Source organism: Lygodium microphyllum, chromosome 2 (genome assembly GCF_053477565.2).
Source record: "Lygodium microphyllum isolate KBCC chromosome 2, Lygodium_microphyllum_v1.1.10, whole genome shotgun sequence".
Classification (NCBI taxonomy): Eukaryota; Viridiplantae; Streptophyta; class Polypodiopsida; order Schizaeales; family Lygodiaceae; genus Lygodium; species Lygodium microphyllum.
In genome coordinates, this window is record NC_141136.1 from 72836477 (window position 1) to 72848766 (window position 12290).

General features: G+C 42.0%; 1 protein-coding gene across 2 annotated transcripts in view; it reads right to left on the minus strand.

Moving 5' to 3' along the window:
• The window catches only part of RH39, a 48921-nt gene extending 37439 nt beyond the window's left edge, over positions 1 to 11482 (minus strand). The window contains exons 1-5 of one of the 2 annotated variants that reach the window (XM_087695058.1): positions 10853 to 11482; positions 10512 to 10607; positions 10249 to 10437; positions 9171 to 9311; positions 8674 to 8814 (exon numbers count right to left, since the gene is read on the minus strand). In XM_087695058.1, the coding sequence (XP_087551184.1) occupies positions 8674 to 8814; positions 9171 to 9311; positions 10249 to 10437; positions 10512 to 10607; positions 10853 to 11401 (1116 nt within the window). In that variant the 5' untranslated portion in view covers positions 11402 to 11482. Of the gene's footprint in view, positions 1 to 8673; positions 8815 to 9170; positions 9312 to 10248; positions 10438 to 10511; positions 10608 to 10738; positions 10780 to 10852 lie in introns of those variants that run through there. The other variant, XM_087695059.1, reaches the window with a different exon arrangement.
• Between the last annotated feature and the right edge of the window lie 808 nt (positions 11483 to 12290).

Here is a 12290-nt window from a genome sequence, read left to right on the forward strand (position 1 = left end):
GGTGATGGCTCCTCAAGCGGTGACGAGGATGCTTCCACCTTCGAAGCCGAGAGTGATATGAGCACCTAGAGTAATCATGTATCTTGATTCAGATTGAGCAATGGCCCATGGATGATGGCTTTTATCTCAATCCATTTTTGTACACTTTTTGTATGAGATTGCACATCTGGCTCATAATAAAGTTCTTGGTTTCATTATTCATGCTACATAGTACACTCTCGAGTCTTAACTCTTGTTTCAACTCTCTTTTTCACTTTTGACTTGAATCTCTAAGTTTATGTTTTAACTTGTAAGTCTAAACATTAAGCATAAACTTAAAATTATATGTATTTTTTCTTTCATCGAACGTAGGTCCAAGATTTATTAGTCTGAATAGTACCGCACTAGCATCAGACTGTACTAATCGGACATCATTGGACATGACAACCATGTCCGGGGGCAACGCCCCTGTCCCGATAGTAAAGGGAATATTCCTTGGAATATTCACTGGCCGACTAGTGGACACTCATATGGTAAATTGGTTAGGCCGACCTAACCGCCTTCACGGGCTATAAAAGCTAAACCCTTTCACAGTCATCGATCATCGATCTTTCACCCAGTTAGAGTTGTTCCAGCTAGCCTTAAGCTCTTCACCTATCTTCTGTATAGATAGCCATCTAAGCTTCACAATGGAAGCGCACGGGTGGACAAAGCCATCTTTGTATCAGTTGTTTGGAGCTAAAGAAATTTTCCAATTCTCCTCTTATCAGTTGTGTACTCTCTATCTCTATCTCTTTCTTAGATTCTGTCCGCTGAGCCGTGTAATTTTTTTGCATGGTATCAAAGCCCAGAGGGCTCTAGGGATCGAAGAGTGCGCAAGAGGCAAAGGCTTCAACAGCAAAGAGAAACAATGTCGTCTTCCGGAAGCAGTTCTGGTGCATCAAGAAGCGATGCAAGAGGTGGTGTTGCTATATCAGCTATTCAAACATTGAGGATTCATCCATCAGCCTTCAACAAAGGCAAGTTAGATGATACAAACTATACCTTGTGGAAGTTCAAAATAACAACTATCCTTGATTCTTATGAGCTTTTGGAGGCTATGCCGGGGACTGACGTAGAAACACAGCCTACCCCCAACCCATCAAATCCCAGTGTGATGATTCCTCCGAATGCAGATCTTCTACGAGCTTGGAAACGAAGGAATGCAGATGCATTGCGTGCCTTAGTTACAAGCTGTTCTGACAGTGTCCTAACTTTGATTCAGCATACAACCAAAGCATCAAAGGCTTGGAATGTACTGAGGAGTCAATATGAAACGTGAAACCAAACAAGGATTCAAAACTTGAAGAACCAACTAGCAGCGAAGAAGTTTGCTGAAGGAGAGACAGCTGAAGCATTCATCACTCGGATTAAAAATCTGCGCAACCAGATGGCTAGTGCTAGGATACAAAAGACTAGCGAGGAGCTAGCGAGGAGGTGTCTTCGAATTTGTCCACAAAAGTTTGATCGACTACTAGCTGCCCTTAATACTCAGGTGAGCCCTCAAGCTTTGAGTTTTGAGAAGTTTTATGCATTATTGCTGGAGGAGGAGTTGAGGCTAAATGCCCGAGAAGGAAGCAACAATGGAGATGCTGCATTCTCTGCCAATGCAAAAGACAAAGGTGGCTCCTCTACCAAAAATGATGGTAACAAAAATAAAAAGAGCGGTAAGAAGTTTCAAGGAGAGTGTTTCTACTGCAAGAAGAAAGGACATGCAATCGCAGATTGTCGTGTCAAGAAGGCAGATGAAAAGATAGGTACTCTTAAAAGTAAAGGGAAAGAGACAGCCAATACGACTGAAGCAGAGTTGAAGTTATTCATGGCGACCATTGAGGAGGTGTCCTCCTCGGCACAAGTAGAATCTACCACTAACTCATGGGTGTTGGGTAGTGGGGCCTCCCATCACATGACCAACAAGAAAGGTCTATAAAGTTCTATGCAGCCTCTACAAGAATCTATCACTAAGACGGTTGGAAATGATGCAAAATGCACTGTTGCGGACACAAGTACTATTTCATTTGTTGCTGCAAATGGTGATATCAAAAAGCTTTCAAATGTATTGTATATTCTCGAAATTATCAGGTGCTACCATAACTGATCTTGGTCATGAAGTAAGGTTCAAGAAGACAAGTGCAAAAATTCTTGACAGTGATGGCAAAGTTGTTGGCAAAGGAGAAAGAATGAACAACCTATATGAGCTAAGTGCTCTTACAGCCATCGTTGGAGTGGGCACAAGTAAGCTTTGGAATGAAAGGTTTTGACACATCGGATTTACAATGTTGAAGGAGATGCACAAGCAAGGTATGGTTGCTCACCTACCTGCAATGACTGAATTGAAGGAACCATATGAAGCTTGTATGATGGGCAAGCAACAGAGAAAGGCATTTCCATAGGAAAGCAAGAATAGAGCACAGGCTTCTCTAGAGTTGGTGCATGCTGACTTGTGCGGAAAGATGCCTACACGGGCCTTGGGGGGATCTTCTTATTTTATGTTGATTGTCGACGACTACAGTAGGAAGATGTGGGTGTACTTCCTTCATGATAAGGCTCAAGCTTTTGGTAAGTTTAAAGAATGGCTAAAACTTGTTGAGAATGAAACAGGGAAAAGTGTGAAGAAATTTAGAACATATAGTGGTGGTGAGTTCAACTCAAAGGAGTTTGAAGACTTTTGCAAGGGCAAAGGGATCAAGTGTCAATTAACGACACCTCACACACCTTAGCAAAACGGTATTGTGGAACACAGGAATTGCACCATTGTGAAGATGGCAAGATGTATGCTAAAGGGCAAGGGATTGCCTAACCATTTTTGGGCTAAAGTTGTTAATACTGCAATCTACATTTTAAATCGGAGCTACACAAAGGCTCTAAAGGGAAAAACACCTCATGAGGCTTACACTGGTAAGAAACCAAATGATGCAAAATGCACTACTGCGGGCATAGGTACTATTTCATTTGTTGCTGCAAATGGTGATATCAAAAAGCTTTCAAATGTATTGTATGTTCCCGAAATTATCAAGTGCTACCATAACTGATCTTGATCATGAAGTAAGGTTCAAGAAGACAAGTGCAAAAATTCTTGACAGTGATGGCAAAGTTGTTGGCAAAGGAGAAAGAATGAACAACCTATATGAGCTAAGTGCTCTTACAGCCACCGTTGGAGTGGGCACAAGTAAACTTTGGCATGAAAGGTTTTGACACATCAGATTTGCAGTGTTGAAGGAGATGCACAAGCAAGGTATGGTTGCTCACCTACCTGCAATGACTGAATTGAAGGAACCATATGAAGCTTGTATGATGGGCAAGCAACAGAGAAATGCATTTCCACAAGAAAGCAAGAATAGAGCATAAGCTTCTCTAGAGTTGGTGCATGCTGACTTGTGCGGAAAGATGCCTACACGGGCCTTGGGAGGATCTTCTTATTTTATGTTGATTGTCAACAACTACAGTAGGAAGATGTGGGTGTACTTCCTTCATGATAAGGCTCAAGCTTTTGGTAAGTTTAAAGAATGGCTAAAACTTGTTGAGAATGAAACAGGGAAAAGTGTGAAGAAATTTAGAACATATGGTGGTGGTGAGTTCAACTCAAAGGAGTTTGAAGACTTTTGCAAGGGCAAAGGGATCAAGTGTCAATTAACTCCTCACACACCTTAGCAAAACGGTGTTGTGAAACACACGAATTGCACCATTGTGAAGATGGCAAGATGTATGCTAAAGGGCAAGGGATTGCCTAACCATTTTTAGGCTAAAGCTGTTAATACTGCAATCTACATTTTAAATCGGAGCTACACAAAGGCTCTAAAGGGAAAAACACCTCATGAGGCTTACACTGGTAAGAAACCATCTGTCTCACACTTCAGAATTTTTGGATGTGAATGTTATGCACATATTCCAGATGAGAAAAGAAACAAGTTACAACCAAAAAGCAGAAAATATATCTTCTTGGGTTATAGTGATGAGCAGAAGGCTTACAAATTATATGACCAAGAGGCAAAGAAGATCATCGCGAGCCGTGATGTGGTGTTCAAGGAGCAACTACATATAGTGGAGGAGGAGAAGGCAAGTTCTTCCACTTTATCATCCAGCGAAGAAGTAGTGCACTATTTACCTATCCCGAGAGCTATCCCTATCCTTAAGGAGGAGGAAGCATCATCTTCAGACGATGAGAAAAAAGTTCACCAACCTAACATCACCCCACCGAAAAAGCCATTGCCGCATTGGGTGAAGCAGCTCTATGACCACAATAATCCTATGCCCACATCTATTAAGGAGAAGGCAAACGGACCAAGGTGGTCTCAGAGAATAGAGGAGCAAAGGAGGGCTTCTGCTCACATAGTCAATATGGCCTTGATGGTTGAGATCATGCGAGAAGTAAAGGAGTCAACTGACTTAGAAGAAGCACTTGCAAATCCAGCATAAAAGGCAGCTATGCAAGCCGAGTATCACAGCATAATGAAGAATGACACTTGGGAGCTAGTGGATCGGCCAGCAAAGCAGAAGATTAACGGCACCAAGTGGATCTGGAAGGTAAAGTACAAGGCTGATGGTACCTTATAAAAATACAAAGCTAGATTGGTTGCACAGGGATTTTCACAGGTTGAAGGGTTTGATTTTCAAGAGTCATTTGCCCCAACTGCCAGAATGACCATTATTCGCACAGTACTTGCAGTGGCCAATTTACCAATGGATGTTAAGTCAGCGTTCTTAAAAGGTGACCTCAAGGAGAAGGTGTACGTGGCTCAGCCACCAGGGTTTGAGGCCCCCCATTCTGAGAACAAAGTGTATAAGCTGAAGAAGGCATTGTATGGGCCGAAACAAGTCTCCCAAAGCATGGTACTAGCGGACGGATAAGTTATTTTTAAGCTTAAACTTCAAAAGATGTGCCTCAGAAAAGTCTGTAGTGATTGTCCTATATATGGACGACCTTCTTATTTTAGGTGACTATGAAGATATGATCAACCGGACTCGAAAGGCTAGTTTTGAGTTTGAAATGACAAACTTGGGCTTGCTGCACTATTGTTTGGGAATTGAAGTCTTGCAAGAGCCAAGAAAGATCCTCATCTCTCAGAAGAAGTATGCATGGGAGATATTGAAGGCATTTGGCATGACCGAGTGCAAGGAGATAGCTACATCTATGGAGGTAAACGCAAAGTTATCCGTTGAGGATACATCAACACTAGCAAACATTGGGAGGTATAGAAGGATGGTCGGCAGTCTGATCTACTTGTGTAACACCAGACCAGATATCAGTTTTGTTGTTGGTGTTTTGAGCAGGTTCTCAAACAAACCTCATGAGAGTCATTGGAAAGCTGGGATACAGGTGATCAGATACTTGAAGGAAACTCTTGACTATGGTATCACGTATAGTTCCAGAACTTCTTTTGTAGGGAATTGTGACTCGGATTAGACAGGAGACAGTGATTCCAAGAAATCAGTTTCTGGTTATTGTTTCTCTTTGGGTTCAGGAATTTTCTCTTGGATTAGTAAAAAGCAGCCAACAGTGGCATTGTTTTCTACTGAAGTAGAGTACAAGGCAGCTTGTTTTGCTGCATATGAAGTAGTATGGATGAGAAGGATCCTATGGCATATGGGAGTGCAAGATGAAGAACCAACTGTGCTGAGATGTGACAATCAGAGTTGCATCGCCATTGCCAAAAATCTAGTGTTTCATGCGCACACCAAACATATAGAGATCCAGTATCACTATGTTGGTGATTTCATGGAGGATGGGATAGTGGAACTGGTCTACTGTCCAACAGAGGATAATGGAGCGGATATCTTCACCAAAGCACTTACAAAGGATCTGCTTCAAGTTCATCTTCAGAGACTCGACATTGGGCCGAGGAGAGAGTTCACCTACTGGTGGACATTAAGGGGGGGTGTTAGATATGCTCAATGTGCCACCCTCATAAGGTGCCACCAATGATCCATGGAGCTCAAAGTTGTAAGGCCCCCATTATGAGAAGAAGCCAAATGTGAGCCCAGATATTGATTGAGTCCTAACTTGTATATCAAATGAGGTCTATGTGACCGGATGGCAAAAAGGTGACCATTATGGATCTAATCTTTGGGTTGGACTAAGTAGTTAAGCTGGTAGCAACTCCAGGCACATTGCATCAAGTTGCAGAGTAAGGGAGTTAAAAGGGGCCCCTATTTTGGGGTCCATGGTTGGGGGATCCCAAGGAGGCCAGTGGCCCCCCTGCCGAGGGTCCGAGGGCAACGCCCCCAGCCTGACGATAAAGGGAATATTCATTGGAATATTCCCTGGCCAACTAGTGGAGGCTCATATGGTAAGTCGGTCAAGCCGACCTTACCGCCTTCGCGGGCTATAAAAGCTAAACCCCTTCACAGTCATCAATCATCTATCTTTCACCCTGTCAGAGTTGTTCCAGCTAGCCTTAAGCTCTTCACCTATCTTCTGTCTAGATCGCCATCTAAGCTTCACAGTGGAAGCGCACGGGTAGACAGAGCCATCTTTATATCAGTTGTTTGAAGCTAAAGAAATTTTCTAATTCTCCTCTTATTTGTTATGTACTCTCTATCTCTATCTCTTTCTCAGATTCTGTTCGCTACGCCATGTAATTTTTTACACCCTCAACTACTCAAGTTTTAGAGGCTATCTCTAGAAGCTCTTCGGCACCCCAGATACCTTCTTCAACACGACCGATGGCACTTTCTTCGTCATCAAACATTTTGGAGTCCGTGATCCATGAGTTTTTGGATTTCCTATCTACTTCAGAGAGGGATTCAAAGGGAAATGTTATTTCTTTGCCCTCACAAGAGACATTTACTTCTTCGACTTCAGCGGGGGCCTCTTCACCTTTCATCTCAGAGAGGGAACCTACTCCACATGAAGTTCTTCGCCCATTCTCTACTTTCTTGGGGTGGCTGTCTTTGACCAGTCATCTCTTCTACTGATACCCAGGATCTTTAAATACCACCTAGATCGGAACCTCGGAGGTTCAGCCGCGACTTGGTGACGAGGCCTTCATATTCCATCCAGCATGGATACGTGGAGCTAGTGGCTTCTCTCCCGAGGTTTGGTTTCGAGTTCTCCAGTTCACTCTGTCTACTGTTATTTACTGCATGTTACCTTTCAAGTGGAAATCTTGGATCTTCGGGATCCTCTACATCTTTTTCCTCCTCTTCTTCTTGCCTTCGTCCCTTGGTCAGCATGGAGCCACCTCCCGAGATCGAGTACGGGCATATCCTTATGATTCTTAACACCACACAAAGTCCGACATTCCTCCTATGCATTGCATGTTTTCTTTATCTTTGTACTAGGGCGCTTGGGCAAGTGAATAATTTTTCCACGAGGGACACTGTCTAAGTGGCACCTATTGCATGAGCATTCTTCAGCATGTAGCATTGCATCTCCACGTCACTCTTCTCTTGTTCCCCTTTTTTGGGCGTGAGAGGGGGTGTTGAGAAACCCTTCACCCGCAGTTTGCGTTTCTGTGTTTTGCGTTTAGGGTTTGTAGCCCCAAAAAGGGGCGCCATCCTAGACTGACTTTGTCTATTTGTCTATTTATAGACCACTCCCTTATTCATTCCTCATGGCTGATTCATTCAATCCGTCACCTCTTCTCTCCAGCCTCTCCACTACCCTCACACCCCTTCAGGAGGACATTGCGGTTCGTGGTTTGTGGCTGTCATCATCATCTTCCTTGTGCTACGGCACACTTGTTCCCTTGTATCACATTCACTCCATGATTTAGGTCTTCATTCATTCCATTCATCACAGTTTATTCTCTTCTCTTCTCTTCTCCATATTTGCCGAGTTCACTCCGTGTTCCTCTCCACAAACCCTACTGTCTTGCTGGTACGTCATCTTTTGACATATAATGCATAATAATATACATTCATACGATATTTTATATTATTAAAATTTCTAGTTTATTTGTGGATTACAAGTTTAAGCTTCTTTAGTAGTAATTTTAAAGTAATCATTGGTCTTCACTATTAAATTATTTGATTTAATCTCTTTAATATAAATAATATTAAAACAATAGATTTAAGATATGCTTTTATTAAAATAAGCTTTATTCATGGGATACTTTGTTATTTATTTATGTGGTTCATTTTTTAAAAGCTTTCCTAGCTTTCTTTACAAAAGCAACAAGATCGCACACAAAACAGAAGAACCGGGTAAAAACTTAGTTTTGTTGTTTCTCTCTCATCCGGACTCAAAATTCAAAGCTTTCAAAGTTGTTTAGGGAGTTTTGGTGCGTTCTAAACGTGATGGTAATGCCAAAATGCCATAATTTGATGTTAAATTTACCACATGATCCACTTTGCAACAATATGTTTGAGGTTTAGTAGCCTTTTATTTTGAGGTAGTGCACCAATCTCACAGATTAAAGAATATAGAACAAAGTGTGAGAGCCCAATTTGTTGGGCAAACTTGAAATAAAGATCCTAGATGGACAGCATGGCAAGCATAAAAAATGTTTGGAAAAGACAGCTTGACATGAAACAAATTGGTTGTATCATACAGATTCAGTGAGCAGCTTGTAGAAAGAGAGCATAAGTGTATGTGATCCTGCATCTCTGACTACGAATAGCCTGTAGCCATGGCAATCTTCTGAGTTTACATCTCCCATCACCTGATTTCGGGCATGCATACAAAGGTGTGAAAGGTAAAGGCAGTAAACACACCTGGAGAAGTGACTCCAGCTTGTTTTCAGAGCCATCTAGTTTGATAAAGCTGTGCTTTGCTGTTGAAACTTTTTTATGCAATGTGGACGTTTGAATATGCCTTACTCCAGGAAACTCATCATCCAGAAGTTTTTGCACTGCCTGCAAGTTCCAGAGGCAGAAAGTTACAATTACTATTGACTAGGTGTGACATCCAAAACACTGCAATCAGCTACCACACATTCAATGGGAGTCTCCAAAGTTTCTGGCTGAGTAAATTCTGCTACAGTAAACTAAGCCCTTCAATACCGTAACCTTTGCATTAAAATTTAATTAGTGAACAAAGTCTTCAAAGGAATTCATAACGCAGGTTATCTCACTTATGAGTTTTATAGACCCAACTAACTCGAAACAACTGGATGTGAAGACAAAAAGTTGCCATTTTCCAACCTCACAGACCAAAATTGACCACACACTACATTGAAGAAGTAAATCCATCGAACTGAGCATGCACTTACTTTGGTGATTGTTGCTGTAACAAGAACGGTTTGGAATCCTGGATCTTCCGGCATATTGGAACGATTCCGTAAAGGACCAAGGAACTTCCGCACATCTTGTCCAAACCCACGATCAAACATAGTATCTGCCTCATCTAGCACCTGAATCAACAAACACACGGTATGAATCAGCAAACAGAACAGGCATTTATCCCTCTCTAGCTCTCCCCCCTGGTCAAGCCAATCCATCACCAGGTCAAGCAGCCCAAATTGCAATGAACTGATTTCAAAACATCCAAAGTTCAATACTTTATTGAGCCTCATTCCCATGCGGCGGAGTCTTTTCTATAATTTTAATTTCATATCCACTACCTGCTTCCTTGAAAAAAGTATTGTGGGCCCAGTCCCCCCTCTGCTGGTGTCTTCTCTCAATTTGTGTTATTGTGATCATGCATCATGCAACAGTCTAGCTTGCTAGAATGATGCTACCAGATTTAGGGAGTACAGAATTTCAGCTTCCCAACCTATTGCTTTTCAACGACAATACACCAATCATTATGCCTTCTATAAAATAGATCTTCTACCGACTTTGGCCCTCACGCCCAACTTGCCTCCCTTGTGCAAATCACACACACACACACACACACACACACACACACACACACACACACACACACACACACACACACACACACACACACACACACACACACACACACACACACACACACACACACACACACACACACACACACACACACACACACACACACACACACACACACACACACACACACACACACACACACACACACACACACACACACACACACTTTTTCTATATTCTCTTGAAACTAAAATGCAGGTGTATTTGGTGTTACTTATAATTAATGAGTGGAACATCACAACAAATAGGGAGCACTTCACCATGCAAACGGAGACAATAGACCAACTAGACATGGTATCCTAATGTATGTCGAATACGCACATAAAGGAACAATTATTTTATTAGGATCGCTCAATCCTCCCTCTAACCCCTTGTGCGAAACATGGAATAACAAACCTAGAAGCTGCAAAAGCAAGGTTTTGAAAGGCTCACCACATACTTGATATCTCCATAAGCCATGTTCTTATCCTCTATATGCTTCAGCAGTCTGCCAGGTGTCCCAACCAACATGTCAATTGGAGAGTTCAGTGCATCTTCTTGGGGCTTCATCCTAACACCTCCACCTATCAATGCTGCACGAAATCGAGCATGGTGACAAAGTGACTTTGCAACTCGAAATACCTGTCAAGAGGCATAATCATAGTTAAAAATGATAGATTGTCAAAGAGCAAAACAGCAATGTATTTTTTCCAGACCTGTTCTGCAAGCTCCCTTGTCGGGCAAAGAACTACAGCTCGAGGACGCCTAGGTCTTGATGCTTTCCCATGCTCCAATTCATCTTTCCTCAGACACTATCGAGCATCAAATTGATCATGCATAAATGTAGACAGCAAAACTCTTGTGCAAATGTAAATCAAACACTCCGCTGCCAAAATGTAGGAACTCACAAGCATGTAAACTTAATTGCACATTGCACCATTACCAGGGCAAACTTGCACATTATACAAAGCATTCCAAAGATTGCAGAAGTGTGTCAAGACCGGGCAACCAGTGCAGATGCTGCAAAAGTTGGTGCAGGCTCTTGAATTACTGATACCTGCACAATAGGTAACATGTATGCCAAGGTCTTGCCTGAGCCCGTATGAGACGCCACAACAACACTCTGGCCATCGATAACTGCTGGTATAGCGCGGCATTGCACCTCAGTGGGCGCTGTGATGTGAAGATTCTCTACGGCTGCCAGCAGTTCATCGCTGAGAGGGAGTTCTTTGAAGGAGGATGCCATGACAAAGGCTTCTCGCACAGGTGTCGAGGTATTCGGAGGGGTCCTCTTCTTGGCCGTTGTAGCGTCCTTGGGGACTCCGGGCCGGGCGACGCTGTCTTGGAGGTGCCGTGATCGGAGCTTGTGGAGGTACGAGGGTCCACCTGAGTGCTCTGATTTGGATGCTCTCATCCTTACGGAAGGGGAGAGGGCGACTCGGTTGAGTCGAGCCCCCCGCCGATGCTGCTGGGAGGCAAGAGTGGAGTACGTCCTGAACAGGACGGGACACAGATTAGGCAGAGAACGGGGTGCGTCCACTGAGCTGTGTAAGAAGAGTCCGCTTCTGCCCATCGCCATCGCTCGAAGCGTCAATCCTACTGCCATGCTTCTCTCTCTCTCTCTCTCTCTCTCTCTCTCAGACCCTGAAGAAAAATCTTACCACCATCTTCTATAGAACCTTTGAGAAAATCGATCTCCCGTAAAACCTTAAAATCTATCCTCTTTATATTAAAGAAGTTGCCTCTAAAACCTATCTTATCTTAATATTATATTATTTGTAAGTTTCGTAGGCTCTCAATGTTCATGAATTCACCTCTTTTTTCAAAAAAAAAAATTACAAGGGCAACTATGTGACATTTTGTATTTTTTTTTGTTATTTTTTAGGTTAAAGAAGAAAAATATATGCTTACACCAAAAATTGAAGAAAAGCTTGAACGTTTGAAAGCTTTTAGGTTTTCCAAGTTTGTAAACTACTAAAGCCTATATAAAAAGGGATAGTTAAGTAGAAGGGGTCATTCTTTTCATTACGAAATTTGTCTCTTATTTGAGGAGAGAGAAAGGTCATACACAAGTGTGTGGAGGCACATACATTAGTTCCTAGATCATAGAGTTTGCAAGCTAAAAGGTTAGATTCAAATCTTTGTCATTCGTTCTTTTTAGAATTAGTTTAAACAATTTTGTCCTTGATATTTTTAGTTTATTAAAGTTAGATTCAAATCTCAATCTTCATTCTTTATAGGATTAGTAAATAGTAGTGAAACGAAAATAAAATAAAACGGTCTTTTGAATATATGGTGAAAACGAAAGTGTAACAAACTTTCCAATGTACTGAAAAAACAAAAACATACAACTTCAACAAATCGAATATTTTGAATGGATAGGGAAATGGCACCTTCTCCCATAATTATTTAATTATGAAGAGATTTGTATCAACTCTTCGGCATACTATATAGCATGTTTTCTCATTTCATGTTCTTCGTCTTTTTAGTTTATT